The sequence below is a fragment of the Oenanthe melanoleuca genome, chromosome 7, assembly GCF_029582105.1.
Source record: "Oenanthe melanoleuca isolate GR-GAL-2019-014 chromosome 7, OMel1.0, whole genome shotgun sequence".
Taxonomy (NCBI): domain Eukaryota; kingdom Metazoa; phylum Chordata; class Aves; order Passeriformes; family Muscicapidae; genus Oenanthe; species Oenanthe melanoleuca.
The window spans coordinates 33,215,834-33,235,391 of NC_079341.1; the positions used below are offsets into that span (position 1 = coordinate 33,215,834).

General features: G+C 38.0%; 1 protein-coding gene across 2 annotated transcripts in view; it reads left to right on the plus strand.

The window, feature by feature from the left end:
* ARHGAP15 (Rho GTPase activating protein 15) overlaps positions 1-19,558 on the plus strand; it is a 320,905-nt gene that overhangs the window by 156,117 nt on the left and 145,230 nt on the right. For both annotated transcript variants that reach the window (XM_056495920.1, XM_056495919.1), the window contains 2 exons: positions 5,705-5,803; positions 7,684-7,810. In XM_056495920.1, the coding sequence (XP_056351895.1) occupies positions 5,705-5,803; positions 7,684-7,810 (226 nt within the window). The remainder of the gene's footprint in view (positions 1-5,704; positions 5,804-7,683; positions 7,811-19,558) is intronic.

The window sequence follows — 19,558 nt, forward strand, 5'->3', positions numbered from 1 at the left end:
AAATATCATTTTTTTTGAAAGATTGGTTGAAGACCTTTTCTCTCAAGCTGATATTTCCCCATCACTTCAATGTTAACTTTGCTCGACATCCAAAGGACTGCGAGATGGGTGAAGCCAGACTGTAACATGAGACAGACAATCTGCTTGATAATGAAATTTCTTTGGTAGTCATAAACATCTTAGAGTCCTTTAAGAAATTTAACTATCAGCATAACCATGACTACCTCTGTTTGATAGGCTGGCTCATGGAATGGATGCTGTACAATACAGCCCAGCTCGAGACTGAGCCTTTTGTTTTCTTTTGTTTCCATTTTTTAATATTAGACTCAGCTCACTATGGTACAGCACAGAGAGATATTTTATTTATCCTCTCGGCTGCTCACTCATTCAGCATAAACATGACCAAGAGACTGGATTTAAGAAAAAGAAAGAATTTAAGATCAACCTCCAGAAATGCAGTTAGACTTTTGACATGTTTTTAAAAACTTGCATGGCTCTGTCCCACTTTAATTCAAATCCAGCTAATTAAACCACTAAGGAGCATAGTGTCTCCCAACTTTAATTAATTCTACTTCTACTGGGGGTGTGGACACAGAATATCCAGGCTTTATGCATTTATTCTAAATTGTTATTATACTGTAATGATTTTTAAATGAATATTTAGAAATAGAAAATTCCCAATATCCTTTTTTTTTTTTTTTTTTTTTTCTTTTATTTTTCTTTTTTGTTTCTTCTTGACTCTCTTCACAACTTCCCTGGCCCAGCCCTGGTGGTGCCATGCTGGTGGCAAATGGGGTGTCCTGAGTTTCATGGATAGAGCCCATCCTGAAAAAATCTCTTAGGAAAACAGAGAGAAAAATCCAGATTTTTCTTCATTATGAGGAATCAGGTTGATTAACATGATCAGAAAAAAATCCACCACTTTGTGAGAGAGCAAGGTGAGATGAAGGGAGCAGTGGGAAGGGGGAAGAGTGTTAACTTTGGAGCTAGCAATGCTCCAGCAACTCACATTTCCTTTTTTTCCTACACATATCAAGGGCAGCAATCCCAATGCACAGTGCAACAAGAGGAACACATTTTATTGAATTTCTGCACGCAGAGGTATCTGTCAATCCAAGTTTAAATCACTTAGTGTTCACCACAAGCTGTGTGAGTCCCAGGTGGCATAAAAATTTCTGTTTTCTGCACTGAATCTTGCACTGGATTAGCAACTGCTGAAGTTTCCACGGTCCAAAAGCAGCCAATAATCCAACACTGAACCATTGGAATTGGTTATATGAAACTTCACCTCGAGAGTCCAGCAGTTTTTCTGGATGTTCCAGTTTCAGGGGGAGTTGAACATTGGTTTGTTCAGTATTTGGCTGAATTAAGAGCTGTGACATGTTTTTTTGGTGTTCATAGATGAGCTATACATGAGCCATACACTCAGGCTGCTCACTCTGTTCCCTTTTTCTTGTTGCACAGTACACACTAAATTGTTTTGCTGCATTTCTCCTTCCCCACAGAATTCCTCACTTCCTGTATTAAGGTTTTGTTCTTGGCATTGTCTGAAAATAGTTAATCACTGCAAATAATAGTTGTGGCCACCAGAGATGTATAAGTACACTTTGAAGTGGGTGAATCAATAAGAGGGGTTTGGATTTTTGTTTTGCTGTGTGAATTTATCACCCTTTCCCATATCTCCATAGAGTGGCAATCAGTAGGATTGCTGGAATTGCCTCTATCCCTGTTCTGCAGCTAAAATAAATGCAAGAACATCTGTATAATGGTAAAGAGCTAGAGGGATACCAGGAAGGAGGTGTTTTTCACAGTGGTGCCATAGTCCCCAAACCAAACTTTGCAGGAAAACCATGGACAGAAGACCCTGATCTTCTTCCATGGCTCTTTTACCTCCTGTTTTCCATTGGCATGGATACACTGTGAAAGGAAAGTCTGTGAGACAAGCTCTGAAGAGTGAAGTGTGAGGATTTGACACAGTAGCATGTCCCACAGCACAACCTAGCACAGGAAAACTACATAATTCATAACATTTTTTTAAAAACTATTGATCCTGGGTAGCCTCCAAGGTAGATTTGTATATTATAAAACTATAATGGCATTAATTAGACACACTGTCCTGTATTTTGTGGAGCTGAAAGGTACATTTCTGTTTAATAACATAGGATCTCATTGAACACCACCTTGGTGCATCATTATGGTGACATGCAAAAGAAGCTCAACCCTCCATTTGCAGCTTTATAAGGTGGCAAGAGAAACACTTAATAAGCCACAAATAGAATATCAGGAAGTGTTTCACACCTGCCTCCCTCCCCACTTCCCACACTGTGTTGGCAGCCCAGCAGTGCATTGAATTTAGCACACGTTTACCTGTGGTGAGATGATATTTTCTGAGGATCAATGCTTAACAGCAGGGCTGTGCTACAGCTTGCTGCAAAACTGAGTGGATTCAGCCTTTGAAGTAATTTTTTTTTTTTTTTTTTCTGTGGTGCTGTAGCAATCTGAGGGAATTCAGGCACCCTGGCTCTCCCATCCCCAACCTGAAGAGCATGGCAAACCAGAGGGTTAATGCCAGTTATCAGTCCTCATTTTGGGTGTTTATTGCTGACAGCAGCAGCAGCATTCTGCCTGGTAAGGTAGTGCTAATTCTAGAGCATAGCCTTTGCAAAAATAATGGCACAGAGAGAGGGATTTTGGGAGTATTTAAATAAGTGAAGTACCTGGCACAATGGAGTCTGGCAGCTCTGGATAGAGCACTTCATTTTATTTTTTTTCCACCCCAGATTTGTCTTTCATTTGTTTCCCCAGCTCCTCTGTTTATTTCAGCAGTGCCTGACACGGGGACGGTGTGTTAACAGGCCTTAATATTGAACAATTTCTGCTTGTTGTTAGTTATACATCATTTAGGGCTGTGATCATAAATTGTTCAATCACAAGGTTTAGTCAAAAACAGCATTCTTTACTGATGTCTTTTCCCAAGGGTGTTGAAAATTTGATTGTTCAAAGTACAAATATGGTTTAGCAATCCTTTCCAAGAGTCATTTATCAGAAATCCTAAGGAGGTAATATATAAAAGTGGGATAGAAAACCTGCACATTAAATGGGATTTACCAGCCAAAGCCTTTGGAACTGCTTGCCTGTGAATGACTGGAATGGAGCAGAACAAAGTCAATTACTGACTGTAATTAAGGAGTGGATGCATTTAAACTGTAGAGAGCAGTAGCAGTCTTCTTGAAACTGTCTTGTTACTCCGAAGATTAGTCTGAGGAAAGAAAGAAAAGGACTTGAACTATATCTTACAGAAAGTATATTTTAAAGGAATTCTCTTTCCTGCATTCTATGATCTGTTTTTACAGATTTGCTCATAAAACACTGATAATATATGATTATCAAAATAACACATTCAAGACAAAGAAACTTTCAACATGTATTTTGCTTTGGTCTTGTTAGCAATGGAGTATCTCTTTTGCATATCATACAGTGCAAATATTTATGCAGTGCTGAATACTTGTATTTTAATAAAGCCTGAATTTACTGAACGGAAGGCTGAACTATGTTGTGTCCTTTTTAAGCCTTCAAAATACAGTAAATTTAATTACATATGTTGCTCTTACTTTGAAAATGTTATTCCATTTCATAATTTTAATAATGATTTGTTTATACTGGGAGAGAGGCATTAGATTGAATTGTTGCCTGTGTTTAGTCTAATTCATATCTGCACGTATACATTAATAAATTGTGATATATCATATATTTTGAACCCAAACCTTGCCATGTGAGCTGGGCACAGAAGTGGAGGTCAGCTCTTTGTACTGCTCACCTTAAGCTGAATTTGGGCTTTTTGTTTCCTTTTGGTGAAGGACAGGGTGAGCGTGCGAGTGGTGATTAACGACGTGGCCGTGGGTTAATGAGGGAACTGAGATTTCCCCCATGAATAACTCTCCCTGGTGCTTGGAGGGCACTGGGTGCCTGGAGTGGCTCCCGATGGGTGCAGAGGGATGGGATGAACATCTGCAGCCGGGCAGCCCCGAGCCCACACCAGGGGACCATTCCCACATTCTCAGCAGCACTCCCACAGGATGTCTCCGCTGGAGCTGCACTGACGGGATTTTCCTTAATGCTGATGACTTTGGAAACCTTCCTTACAGGCATTTCCTCAATAAAGGGAGGGTTATAGGACAATTAATGCGACATTAGGCTGTTGTTTTTTGGTTTGGGTTTTCTTTTTCCTGGTATTATTTCAGTTTCAAGGAACATGCTGGGGGTACCCAGGCTGGTGAGGATCTGCTGTTTCTTTTTTGCTTTAGTGAAAATCCTTGACATGGGGGAGATGCAGGGAAACAGCAGCACTTTATGTCAGTGTATTTATGTAATTAAACTGTGCCAGGTTGTAACAGCTTTGCTTTGCATTTTCCCAAGTTTGGTCAGAAGGAAATCCTTATTGTCTATTATGCTCAGCCATTCCCCTAAAAATACCTGAAAAGGTTTTGGTGCTGAGTAATCCCATGTTCCAGTGAACATTCCAACATTCAAACTAAACACCGAGACTCAAGTGTTCTATTTCCATGTGTAGATACCACCAAATTTTGCACAAGCAGCTCTTAAAAACAGCAAAATAAGAATAAAATTTTGGTTCTAGAGCTGGCAGAAGCTGAGCGTTTTTGGAGCATGGGCAGAACGAGCTCCTGCCCCTTCCAAAATGTGCTGGTGATGTAGCCCTTGCTTGACTTGTCTGCAAACACAGGAAGTTGTTGTGCCCAGATGATGTTCCATGGCCAGGCACACCAGGAATCTGTGGAATAATCCTGGGATGAAGCACTGCACAGCTCTGGGCCTCAGTTTTGCCATCTGTGAAATGCTTGCTTCAACCTGTTGTGTGAAGTACCTGGTGAAATACATTCATACATACATATATACATACATATATATATATATTTGTATATAAAATAAAAGATTATGTATCATTATAATCCCAGTGGTTTACAAAAGTTCAGACCAACAGCATATACATACATATTTCAACCAAATATTAGGTTAGGCAGTGAAACAGCGTTATCAGGGGATTGAATATTCTTTTGATAAATATTCCCAGTGAGTGGGTCAAAAATGTAAATCGACTTCTATTCAGACAAACTGGGGATTTTTTTTTCATGATAAATGGGCTCCTAATTACTCTGCTGCAGCCATCTTTGATGATAATTTTTTTTTTAATGTGAAAGAGTGATATTTTTCACTTTACCAAAATGTTTGGAAGTGGGCTGCAGAATCACAGGTAAATAATAAATGTCCAAATTCAAGAATGAAGGTGCCAGATACAAAAACCAATACCAGTAAAATAGAAATGGAAATTGCAAACGACAGGAAATAATTTTTATGAAGCATTCACTTCTTTTCAGGGTGTTTTGATTTCACTTGAACTGTGTCTTGTTACACTGAGTTTCCTGGCTTTTCTTAACTTTTGTCACACACCCATTATTTCTGCACTATTTGTGCCTGGTGGTTGCATTGCTGAGACAATATCTCGTTTGTTGTGACATATTCAAAACAGTTTTCAGACAGAGGTTCAGAACTCTCGGTAACTCAGCATTCCAGCAGACAAATCTCAGCAAAAAGGACAAGCATTTGGGGGGAATGGGAGGGAAAATAAAGGAAAATCATCTGTCTGGTGTGTGCTTTACTCACCTGCCTGTGCCCATGCCCTCCCCAGATCACGACAGTGTCAGGAAATGAGTTCCTCCTCCAGTCGGATATCGACTTTATCATATTGGATTGGTTCCACGCTATCAAAAATGCAATTGACAGATTGGTATGTATTTGTTTTGGCTGTTACCTTTATTAATTAAGATGTAGAAATTTCAACTTCATTTGCTCAGGCATCTCTACAGGTTTTAGGCAGTCAGCAACTAGCTAGACATTGCTTCCTCTGAAGGATATAAAAATATGTATGCAAATCTACTAAAAAATGTCAGATAAACAAGGTTGTTGCACAAAAATGTCATTTGATTCTTGCCTCGAAACGGAACGCTACATTTATTTCTCTGAAATAACAAGGACGCTGGCTTGCTGAGGGTTGTAAAAGCACACAAGCACTTAATAACTAATGAATTTTTGCATTTTCTGTTTATGCAGCCTACAGTATATAATCTTCAATAGAACTATTAATACATTTGAGCCTTTTATGAATTTTTGTATTACTTATTCACAAGAATAACACTAGCAAATAATATTCCTTTGTAACTGATTGCTGGTATTCTCCCAGGAAGGCTGGGGGTTTTCTACTAGAAGTAAGCAGGGTTGCGTTTTATTAAAACAGTTTTTAATTACCAAACCAGCTTCAGCTGTAGCTTTTTCTTTCTTTTTTGCCACTCTCAGTATAAATTCTAAACATCTTCCTTCTATCCCAGCCTGATCCAAGAATTTTTTTTATTTTTTTTTTTTTTGTGAGGGCACTGACTTTCCTCGTTCACTGCAGAATCTATTGAGAGAAAAATATCCCCATTTCTTGCATTTTTCAGAGGTTTCAGTGCAGTGGAATCTGCAGCCTCTTTGAAAGGGTTAATTTGAACACAGCTACCGTTTCCTTAAAGAGCTACAAACATTCTATTACCCTGAGGCTATAATCAGCCAAGGAAAGTTTGATCTGATGATGTATGTCTTCATATTGTGCATTTCATTGGGTGTGTGAGGATATTGATATCCAACTAAAGATTTTGGGGTGGAGTTTTCCATGGAGACTCAGGAAAAAAAAATATTTTTTGGCTTATTATTCAACTAAACATCTAATAAACCGAATTTTATGTGTGTGTGTGTGTATATATATATATATATATATATATATATATATATATATATATGTATTTTTTTAGTGTAGCTGAAGCAATATTGTGGCTCCAGCAGCCCTGACATGCAGGGAGCCACAGCAAGTGGCCCGTGGCTGGTCCTGGCTGGGGCCGAGTGCGCAGGACAGGATGTCACCACGCACCACTCCTGGCCACTCCATCCCTGCCATCAATTTAAATCCTGAAACTCTGAACGAGTGTGGAAAGCCTGGCAGCTTTCCAGGCTGTTGGGATGGCTGAGTCTCACCTGACCAAATGCCATGGGAAGAGACGTGGCTTCAGCCGAAACAGCGGCTCCTTTTTTTCGTTCTTTTTTTTTTTTTTTTTTCTTGCTTCTTTTCCCTGCTCATTTTCACTTTGTCTGCCAGTAAACTAGAATAAGAGGAAAGCCCCCCGACTACTTCTTAAGCTTGTACCAGCAGAATTCAACCCCAAATTTGCAATGATGTTTGAAGTAATTGTGTTTGCAAGAATATTTACTGTAACTATCTAAACCCAGAAAGGCAATTTAAACACCCTTCCTCTTTGCCAGCATTTGAAAGTAGCCTGCAATGTGGAAATAATTTTGGTCCCTAAAGCCTAAAGAAGCAAGCCTTTTGTTTTCCTCACTTAAATGGGAATTTATCTCAGAAATTAGGATCAGTCTGTCAGGGCCATAAAAGCTTTGCCATATGACAAATTTTGCATTACACTTTCCTTAAATTATATACTCCCTGCACACTTGCTCTGTGTGTGACTGTTAGCTTCTGTACTGGCATTCTGGAATCTCTTGCTTCATTCTTACAAATAATAATTTTATTAAAAGCATACACATATGTATATACATATATATATATTCTTTTCCCAGCCAAAAGAACAGAGAATTACGTCGAGAAATTTGGAGTTCAAAATCAGAAGATCCTCCAGCATCGAATTACTGAATAACTTAGACACTGAATCCAAAGAGCCAAAGCCTGAACACAGAAAATCTTTAAGTAAGGCTTTTTTTCTTTCCTCATTTTTCTTTCCTTTTTTTTTTTTTTTTTTTTTTTATTTTTTTTTTATTTCTTTCGTTTTTAGATAACTATGCCATTACAGGGCAAGATAATTTTTATTACATACAGAATGTAAGGAAGATCACTGAGAATTTTAAAGCTGAATATGTTCTGCACTGATATACATAACTTGCATTTAAGTAAAGACAGTTACTAGCTCCATACTTTTAAAGGGTGACACTCTCTCCTAAGCAAAATAAATTTGTTTAGGAGCAAAGACATTTATTTAAGCCATTTATTTTTAAAAATAAGCAACATGAGCCCTGCATTAATGGTCTGTTGCAGTTGCTTTGTTTCCATTTTAGTAAAATACCTCAAATTGCCAGAGTAATTTTGTCTGTTGTGTATTTATACACTGAATTGCTGAAAGAATTGACATATCCTCTGCAGCCAACAATCAGTGATGTATCTATAATTTTATAGAAGATAAATTCCAGGGTTTGGCGTTGATTTTTGTCAGTGTGATTAGAAAAGAAAGTGATCTAAGACTAGCAGGGGTGTGCTTTACTCCTCTGAAAAGACTTTCCAGTTTGTGCCGAGATGCTCGTGAGATCGTGGGCAGCAGGAGCTGACCCTGAATCCCTCTCTCAACACTTTTTTAACTTCCCCCTCTCCCCTGAATTTTTGTTTTCCTCCTTGTTGTGTGGGAGATTCACATCCTGGTCCCGATGTCGTTGCTGTGACAGCCCCAGACTGGCAGGCTGGTTCGAGGTGCTGCAGGTACCAAAGGGCTCTGTAGGAATTTGCCCACATGGATTTCAGTGCAGGATCAAAGCCTGAGATGTTAAGAAAAGGGCTGCATTAAAAAGACCCAACATAGCTGTTTTTAATGATAATTATCCACACAATCATAAATATATGCACACATGCGTGCGCGTACACACAAATAGAGACTCATTAAATAGTCTCTTTTTGTAGACCACAGGATTTGGGGGGTTTGTTTTCTTATTATCATGAAGATGTTTCTTTCTTTTCTTTTTTCTTTTTTTTTTTTAAGGGTTTTGTGGTTTCGGTGTTTTTTTTTTTTTTTTTCCTTTGTGTTATAAAATATAAAGTAGCCTGAACGTGGCTTGTGAAAAATTGTCCCAATATCTTAGCACTGGGTGTTGTGTTGCATTTCTCAGAGAAAGAAAAATAAGACTGAGAGCACAGTGAGTTCTGAGGGTCTGATTCTGCTCTTATTGTAGCTAATAGCAAAATGCCCATAAACTGTCTCAGCACTCAGGGAATTTTTATTTATTTATTTAGACTTCTCACATATCTTTAAATGATAATTTGTCAGACAAAACAGAAAAAGTGACTATGAGCAGTGACAGAGACTTAGTCTATGTTTCTTTTCAAACCTTAGAGAATCCTGAATAACCTCCGTTTTGTTAAAGGCTATTTAAACTATTAAAAAAATGTGAAAATATCTGCTGTGAAATCTCACTGAATCGAAGCTTGCATTTAAATACTGTAGATTGGATTGCTTCTAAAATATGTATTCAGAACTTTTTTTTTTTGGCCCCTTGAGATCAAGCAATTATGTGGAATTAGAAAAATCATATTATTCACTTACTTATTAGTAGTCTAAGCACAAACTGTATTGTCAGTTTTCTGCCTTTGGCTTTCTGTGCCCTTAATGTTCACACAAGTATCGTAGCCAGAATTATCGGCAGCTAGAGCCAAAATTGCTTTAAAAAGGCATGAGAACTGGTAATGACACATTGTTAGCAGTTAACAGGTGGTCGTTTCATTGTCCAGTTTGACTGCAGAGCACAAAGATATGTGCAATATCTGCAAGTGTGTTTATAAAGTTCTTGCAAAGTTTAACGATTTTATAATTTTATAGTGCTTTTACGTTATTGACTATTGCCAGTGCCAAATCCAAACAAAGGAGATTTTTTAATGATGCCTTAGAACTCCTCCAGTTTAACAAAGAAGATGAGCAACTGATGTTTTAGCAGCCCACCCCCTCCCATTCTGATAACCTTTAATGAAATATTCAGACAGCTCAGATTAATTCGTATTTACCTTATCTACATTGTAGGAGTTGCAAAAAATATCGAGTTTTAGACTTGATACTGCTGCAACATTTTATTTTAGAAGTACAAGTATATAAAAGACAGGTACATTCTAACCAAAGCATTTCAGTAATTTACTCTTTAATTTAAAACTGGGGAGACTGTCCCTAGAGATTTAGTAGCAGGAATTTGGTTTTTATGTCTAATCCTAATTGCTTCTGCTTGCACTACAAGGACAAATGGTAATTCTCTGTTATGCTTTTTGAGCTGTACACTGATTTCATTGAAAATTGGGCTCAAACTGCCAGGCTCAATTTCCAAAGTTCAGAGAGTGGCCATCCTCTTGGTCACACAGCTTTTCAGTGGCTTCTCATCCAGTCTGGTTTCATCTGATGCTCTAATTGAAGTTTTCTTGAGCTAAGAAGAAACCAAGAATGGCCTTGGGGAGTGTTACAAAAATATGTAAAACTGTGATCTTGTTCTCAAATACATGGAAAGAGATGACTTTTTATTTTATGATGTCAGCTATTTCACTGATATAATTTCTGCAGCTGATGCTGGTCAGAAATTACACATTTTTTACCCCAGCAACCTCCTCCATTAGAAGAAGGGCACACAAGATGATTACCTTGCATTCTTTTAATGCAAAGAAGTGTTGTTCTAAACAGATAATTTTAAAACTTAGTGTCAGACTTCATAATTTCCAAGTAATTTAGTTATAATTCAAACCATAGGGGTATTTTGTTTTTTGTTTTTTTCTCTTAAGGTTGCCAAAAACCCCCTCCTAATTAGTACCAGTTACTATTGGGTCCAATGATAGGTGGTCTGCCATGTTAATTTTGCATCCCATGGAACCTGGCACCTGGGTTACTCTGCAAGTAGAGATGCTGTTGTGGTGTATGGGAAGTAGAGAGAGAATCTGGGATGTAGGGAAAGGGTGTGTGCACCACAAGGTTCCCAGGAATCGTTCTTCTCTCCAAAACCTGAGGGGCCTCACTGTGAGTGTACCACAGGATTGTCAGGACAGTGTTTTGGGCAGTGAAACCAAGTGGATGCTCTCAGCTAAGCTCAGCCTTTCTTTCCCTGCCCACTCACCCATCCTGTGGTTTGCATCCTCTGGGCCATTTGTGGCCATCATCTGGGAATTCTGTCCCTCAGGAGTGGCCTCTTGTGGAAGAGCCTGGGCTGGAGTCGCTATTGATTGTCGGAGGGGATCAATTCCCCTTCTGCTCCCCCTCTCCTGGATGGAAACAAACAGCTCTGCAGTAGGAAGAGTGCCCTTTGGCTACCGTATCAATCTGAGGGCTGCTCTTGTCAAAATGCACAATCACGAGCTTGATAATGCAATCCATTCCCAAAGCACTATATTTCCAACCTGTTCTCCATCATTTCCTTATGGCGTCACATTTACTCAGTTCATCACATTCTTATTAATATTTTAGGTTTCCTTGAAAGTGATGGAATTCTATTTTTATTACAAAAGCAACAAGAATAAATACTAATTGTTGTCAGTTATTTCCTTATGTAGTGGGAACAGTAATCTGTTCCTCAGCTTTAGGTTGCCAAAGCAAAATAATGAAATATTTTAGACATTTAAAAAAATCTGTGATATTAGATAAATGCAATTTGATCTCCTTGTTTGCCACATAAAAGCTGGAACTGCCTGAATTGATAAGATTGAATTGCATTATTTTTATTGTTTCTACTTGCATATTTTTTCCTTATCTTCAAGAACACTTTACTTGAAACCCGGTGGTTAGTCATGCAGGCTGGAAAATCTCCTCCATGTTTGAATTCTAGCTGGAGGTGCCACAACTCCAGCATTAAGAATGTTAAAAAATGTATACGTGTGAAAAGGAGCATCTTGGTGAGTTGTGGCAGCACTATTGCTACTCATGGCTGTTTCAGTGTCTCAATAAGAGTAGTCAGGGACCCCAGGCGTCATTGTGCCAGACACTATGTGATACCAAAGTAAGACAATTCCAGCTCTCAGCCCCAGTAAGGACAAGCTGCAACAGGTGGAGAAAAGCAGACAAAGGCAGGGGGTGGAAGGAAAAGTTGACAGCAAAGCCGACATGTCATGCATATTAAACAGCAGGCTTGGGATTCCTTTCCTCCCTCCGTAAGGATCAGGGTCTTAGCCCAGGCACCCTGGCCACCAGCCAACTCAAATAATGATATTTTCCCTACCTAAATTCCTCTTAGACTTTCAACAAGGAGCAATGGGTCTTTTAGTCCAAAAGGGTGATACTTTGCCCTTAGGATGCAGCAGTCTTTGCACGCTTCCCTGGGGATTGGCCTCATGACAGTGTCTGGGAATACACCTCCTGGCATCTATTAAAACAAGGGGAAAAAATACAAAACCAAAAACCTCTGGATCATAATTTTGATTTGCCTTCATAGGTATTTGCTATAAAATCATCTGGGCATTGAAGTCTGCTTTAGTGTCTTAAAAGACAGTTAAATTCTGGAGATTTTAGTCCTTAGGACTGAACCATGGACTTTGTGCTTTAAAACTGCCCAAAATTGCTTTTCTTGTTTCATTCATTTTTTCAGAAGACTGAGTTTTGAAGCTTGAGCATGGTATATATTTATCCCTAAGTAATTACTAAAGCATCCAGAATTCTTTCTTAAGGCAGTTTGTTAGATAACTAAGTCTGTACAATGAGTGTAAGGCAAAAAACAGCATCAGAAACCCATTTTGGTAATTTAATGGACATGGTGGAAGAAATGGAGAATTTGGTGGAGCTTGAAAACTTCATGGCTCCACGTGCTACTTGGACCTTCCCTGTCTAAGACTTCTTCCAAGGACTTCTTTGAGGGTTTAAAGTTTGTCCTTGCACAGGATTAGGAATTTCTGTGGCAATGACCTCCTGTCTGAGGCTGTTGTTTCTCTGAGCTGAGAAAGAATGGGCATCAGGGCACAAACACATGGATTTGTTTGGTTTTGGCTGTATAGTAACAGAAGGGGGTGGAAAAAAAGGTAGACATTTATTTCTTGAAAACATCAATTAGAAGTCCTAGAAAAAGGCACCATAATAACAGACAGTGCTGAGAGGAGTTTTCTTTCTTCCTCTCTAACACATGAAGGGGATGGAAGTTTGGGAGACCATGTCTTGGGATGTAGAGAGAGGTTTTACTGGCTTTGAGAGATAGAGGAAGGTTTTACTGGCCAAAGCTTATGGAGGACTGGATTCTGTGGTGGTTTATGTAGTCCTCCATCCACACAGAGTCATCTCTTTGAAAAGGGGCTGATTAACAGGCTGCCCAGGGCACAGGTGGAGTCAGCATCCTTGGAAGTGATCCAAAAAGGTGTGGATAAGGCCCTTGAGGACATGGTTTGCTGGTGAACATGATGGTGGCACTGGGTTGACAGCTGGACTCGATGATCTTCGAGGTCTTTTCCAACCTTCATGATTCTAATTAGAGCCATAGAAGTTGGAAATCACTCCATTTCTTTGTTAGTTCTGATGAGGTCTGAATTCCTTCCCCTTCCCAGCTCATTTATTTCAGTTAGATGTGAAGTTCAAAACCAAATGATGCTATTTAGGGACTATTATTATATTACAATGTTAGTGTTATGTATAGGTCAGTTTTATTACTTTTAATAAAGCCAAGAAACATAAAGCAATAATGTACATTAGTGCAGCATTACCAATGGCAACAATTAAAACACAAAGCAAAATGAAAACAAGCTGCAAATATGCAGTTTCCTACTGCAATGTTAATTTTGTCACTCTGCATCTTGTATGTTTGTGGCATTTATTTTTTTTTTTTTTTGCATCAGGAATGCACTCAGCTTCATGGACTAAAAAAAAGCAGGAAAATAAAATGCAACATGCTGGGTTTGCAGAGTGGAATCACTCATCTGAACTACAGGGACTAGACATTTTTTTACATATTTGTACTCCTATGTTTCTCTGCCACATTAAGTATAGGTATGCTGTCTTCTTAAAGCTTAGGAAAATACTGATTCAGCAACAAAGAAGTAATAATATTGGCATGTGGGAAACAAAACATGCCAAATTGAGAAACAAATTGTGTCACTTCTACTGATAATAGAAGATTATGTTGCACTCAAAATCACAACTGGCTGTGACTAGTCCTAAAAAAAAATTTACATTTTTTCCTGAATTTGAATATCCTGTTTCCATCAATTATAATATAATGTTTCCTTAATTCTTTGTTTTATTTCTACTTCACTCTCCAAAATCCTTCCAGAGTTTACTATTTGGGTTGAAAAAGCATATTTTTAAATTGGGCATATCCAACTTCCATATAAACATTTGGCAGGGAAACCCATGCATGTTCACTTAATTCATTTTTATTGAACCAAGTCCAGATTTTTAGCCAGGAAAAAGTTAGATATTAATCATATCTGAGCAGGATCATTAAATTTTCCTTTACCTTCTAGAACAGCAGGGTCATTATAGAACCATGAGAAGTTAGCTCACTTATTAATCTTTACAATTACATAAAAGTGATCATTTTTATAGTACTTAAGAGTAGCTCTAACCCATTACATGAAGAGTATGGGGGAATATTAAAATATAATATAATGTATTATTATAGATGTGACCTGTGACTCATTGGTCTGCTCACTGACACACAACTCCCTGGAAAAGTTATCTGTTTGAGCTTGGATAATCTTTAATTGTTTCACACTCCTCATGCTCATTTATGGGGCATACTAGTAAATAGAGAGCTAGTCACTGAGTTATTAATTACCTCATTATTACTTAATTATCACCATTGCATACTTCATTTTTATGGGGAATTATATCATAAAAGAAGGTATTTTATGCTGCCCACCACAGTTAAGTATGAATGACAGCGATAGCTAATGTAGGATTGAGTTAGTTAAAGGAAATCAATCAGAAATCCTCACTATAGATTACTATCCAGTTTCTTCTGCCTTTTCCAGCTAACACTTCTCATCCTTGACTTTGAAACCCAACAGTTTAAACTCAGTTCTTGTTTCAGTGGACTAATCCCCTTTCATAAATCATGTTCAAGTGCTGAAATAATTTGCACATCGTTTAAAGAGTATTTGCTTTGAAACATTCACCTCAAGCCCTTTTGTATATCCTTTCTCTCTAAAGATTTGTAGTATTTGTTTTGTTCTCTGAGGTATAAAAGACCTGGGTAAACTTTATTCCTGTTGTTTCAAGATTAGTGAAATAAAATGCATATTTATTCAACTGGGACTGAAAGGAGCTTTAGTAAAGACGATCATACATACGACCCAGGGGAACGTTATAATACAAAATGTCTGTCTTAAAATCTCTTTAGGTTTGTTCAAAACACTATTGAAGGACTTAAGTTCAATGAAAGAAAAGGAAAAGGTTATAAATCCATATTTCTTCTTTGTTCCAAAGAAGAGAGAGACACCACGTGTTTTTCTTAACAAAATAAAGTCCTGCATGTGCACTCTAGATGGGTTTGATATGGAGGCAAGAAGAGCCTGGATATCATGATTGCTTTAAGTCTTTTCTTACTGAACCACAGAAAAATTTGGGAAAATTGCAGGGTCTTTTTCAGACACACACTTGCTTCAGAAAAAGCAATCACAAACAAATAATGAGATTTTAGGCATTATCAGAGCCAAGCAGCTGGGCTTTTTTCCAAGCACTAAAAGTGAGGTAGACTCCTGTAATGAGGAATCTACTCTGGCTCTGCCACTTCCAAGCTTAACTACCCAACGTGTCTTCCACTGCATTGGGTGCAGTCTCTTAGTTCCATAGCAAGTAGATCTTTCTTTATATTAAGTAGCAAAACTAAGGTTTGATGTAGAATGTGCAAAATCCCACAATTTTTATAGCTGAAAGCAGCCCACTATGCAGAAAGCTACCTCTGCTCGACCTTCCATCACCATGTGTCAGTAGATCTCCAGTTTTTGCACCTCCATACTTTGCCTCCACAGGGAAGGAATAGAGGCTGACAACAGATAACACCTAAATAGATGGAGGCGTTCTGACTGCAACAGGAATTATTTTAGACTGCAGTCTTTGGAGAGAGGTCAGAACTAGAGCAAGTGAGCAGGACCTGCTTAACTCTGTGATTCAGGAAGAGTCAGTCCAGTCCATCACTTTTATAAGCAAAATTTTGAATGGTATTTGTGGAAACAAGTACCCCTATTGGAAGGTTGTAGCCAGAAAAATGATTCTTAGACTATACTGTATAATGAGGTTTCACTATTATTTCTGACTACTCTAGATGCAATCCTCATGGTATTTTGGGAGGGATGTGACAGAAATAAGGAGGTTTTTAGGTTATAAAAGTCTAAATTAAGCTCAGTTAGACAGACTGTAAGTCAGGCTCTAGACAGGCATACCTACTTTCCAGACTCACCTTTTTCCCTGTGGTGAAATAATTTATATATTTCCTTCTAGATAAAACTATCTATTTAATTTAAATTGTGACATCAAATCCCCAATATTTAAACACCAACTTAACAGCACTCTCTCCTGGATAGGGTATATTAGTGGAATTAAAAAGGAATGTTTTTTGTAGGATCTCCTCTTTGCTCCACCAGCTGCTTGCTCACGAGCCGGGTAAACAGATCCTGCCTCTGAAAGCCAAAGGGTGGAACATCACTGAAGGGTTAAATGCTGTATTGTTTCTCAATTAAGTAAAAGGTTCCAACTAGCTGGCTTTAAATATTGATGCTGAAGAGAGAGCTATGACATATGAGCAGCTCCCCTCACCACCGAGGATATTTGGCTCCATTTAATTAATTCCATTGGCCATTGTCTTAAGTGCGCCCAGGATTCACCCAAGAGGAATTCACTTGCTTTGCTGTTATTGAAAAGTGTAACACAGCATTATCTTCCTCAGACAGACTTTTTGTAGCATTGAATCAATTCCCCAGTTCTTGAAAACAACTACCTCATTTGATTCCTTTCATAATTAATGAAATTCGGTAGTAATGCTTTTGCCCCTCAGCTCAGGCTGGAAAAATGTTCCAAAACTTCAGTTTTCAAGCTGAAAGCACTCTAATTTTCAGCCTAAATGGACTTGTGGTGCAATTGTGTTCTTGTGGCAACATTTAGCCTGCTCTTCATTTTCAGCAGTTCTGCCTCAGGTATACCACCCCCTGCTTGGGCTGACAACTGGGCCAGCCAAGACTTTTTAGTCTTTCTTACTATATGGTGTTGCTTTTCTTTTTTTTTCTGATCATCTCAAATAACTCTTTTCAGAATCTCTTCCCCTTTTAGTCAGTGTTTCTTGCACAGATACTCAGGGTAAGGTCTTCCCACAGGCTTGGAAAGCAGAATTCAGTCTCCCATATAGAAATGTTTTGCCTGATACAAAGTGGAGATTGTATTTATCTCTTTCATTGCCCCTTTTTTGGACATTAAAAGTAAACAACCAGGACATGTAGATTCTGCTGTCCTTTAATCTCTTGCCTCCAATGCATTCATTATGAAAACTAAAGAGGAATCCTGCCTTAAGCCTTTTCATAGCACATAAAATATGTTCCTACATGTGATAAGTGCTTGTAATTAATTTTTAAGGTGTTCAATTTAAACAAAGAAGTAACATGCTTATAAAACTGAGCAACTCTTAGCAAATAGCACGTTTAAAATAAATGAAGTTAAAACCTTTAAAAGTACCCCAGTGCTAATACATTTGAAATAAAGCCCTTTGGAGATGAAAAAGGATTATCATGGAATTAACCTGAAATTCATGAAGATACTTTATACAGAACACAGAAATAATTTAAAAAGCATACAGGTATGAAGCCCTACTAGAGAAAGCTTAACAGTTAATATATTTTGCAATCCCATAGTGACAGTACATTTTATAGTCACTTTTGCTGGGGAAGGTTATTCTTCAGACCAAGGACTCAGGGCCCAAGGGAAGGTGGCCAGATGTGGTCAGGCCAGAACAGCAGGGCAGCCAGATGCATGTTGGATCATTTGCCATTTAGCAAATTTGGGGCACAAACTTAAGATAGCCTTTATCTTGGTGGGTATCTATAATGAAAGACTTCATGCAAGGGGCAGAAACCCATGGTTTGATCCACATCACTTCATGCTCACACTTTTTAGGACACACTGGCTGTGACCTAGTCAGAAAAAGCCTGTTTTTCTATTTTTTCAGGAGTCAACTGGCTCCTGAACAGGTTTTCACTAGAGAAGTTATACTGGAAGAACCAGAAAGTTTACTAAAAAATTAAGCAGTGCAGGTGATAACGCCAGGATCACTGTTTGACTGTCTTCTATCCAAGCCATGGATACATTCATTTAAACCAAACTCTTCTTCTAATTCCCACTGTTTCATAGAAGTTCAGAAGGTCCTGCAAAAAATAATCTTTGTATAAATATTTGTGTGAAAACACATGTAATAACCTCTTTCCTTTCTATTTAGAAATAAAGATGATTATTTTAGAGTGCTATAATGCTCTTACCTTCCTTTCTTCTTTTGAAAGTATTTCAGTTAATGTGTTAGAATGAAAATCAAAAGACAGCACTAAAAATTAATGAATAAATAATGAAGACACTGGAACACCTGGATTATTATACAATGTTATCTGAAATCACTCAATATGATGGATCAAGGGTAGACCTGATATTAAGGCACAATTACAAGCAGTACAATACTTGATTTATTGTTTTGACTTTGCTCTTAATGCAAGATACACAGTAATTTCTGAACTGACATTGGATGTCTGGTTTAAAATATCTTTTGTTTCAGCATCTGATAGTTTAATTTTGGGGTTCAACTATGAGAAAAGCAAATTTTTTCTGTTATTTTAGCAGGTAGCTGGAGGGATGGAAGCAGAAGAAAATGTGAGGGAGAGACTTAAGAAAAGAGGATGATTGAAACATGGTGACATGGGGAAAGAGAAAGAAAAGGAAAGGATCCTGAAACACCATAGTTTGCTGCATCATTTGTCTGAATTTATTTTCTTTTGGGGTACTGTAGCAGATATTGCCTGCTGAGTAGGAAACAGTGCCAGGCAAGGCAGAGCAGCAGTCTCATCTTTTCTAACAGAGATTTTAAAAAAATTGTTTGTATTTGGAGAATGTGAGAATAGAGAGGATTCATTAGAATTATAACCCACAAGGAAAATGCTATCTGAAAGTAAGTTTTTTAACTGGTGACTTGTAACCCAGAAAACTAAGTTAGCAGAATTCACCTTTTCCAAACAATTGTTTACTTGGAATTCATTTGTAGCTATTCCTGCTCAAGTTATAGGTCATTCACAGTAATAAAGCTTTCTAATTCTGTGACAGAATGTTCATAATGTCTTTAAAATACTCAGCTGGATAATGGTCCCCAGGATCTGGACAGCAAGACTTCAAAAGGCAGAGTCCTCTGATCTCCAGTTTCCTTATTCTCTCTAAACTTGGAAGGTTTCAGCTATCAAGTTTTATTGGTTGATAGTCTAATTGCATTTGTATTATCTTTCCCCTTAATATTATTTTCTTTTCTCTGTGTTGGATTCCATCCAAATATTGCAGAGACCATGAAGCAGTTTTGTGAAATGTTTTGCTTTCACTTTGATGCTTAACTGCTTTACACGTGAGTGCTGCAATAAGGTGCAGGTTTCTGATAATAGTTTTCCTTTTGTGAGGAAAAGTTTCCACAATCTCCTGTACTTTGCTTATGTTTGATAGAGCCCTTCAGTTTGAGGCTTTTCATGGACAAGATAAGGTTTGGTTAAACATCTGAACTT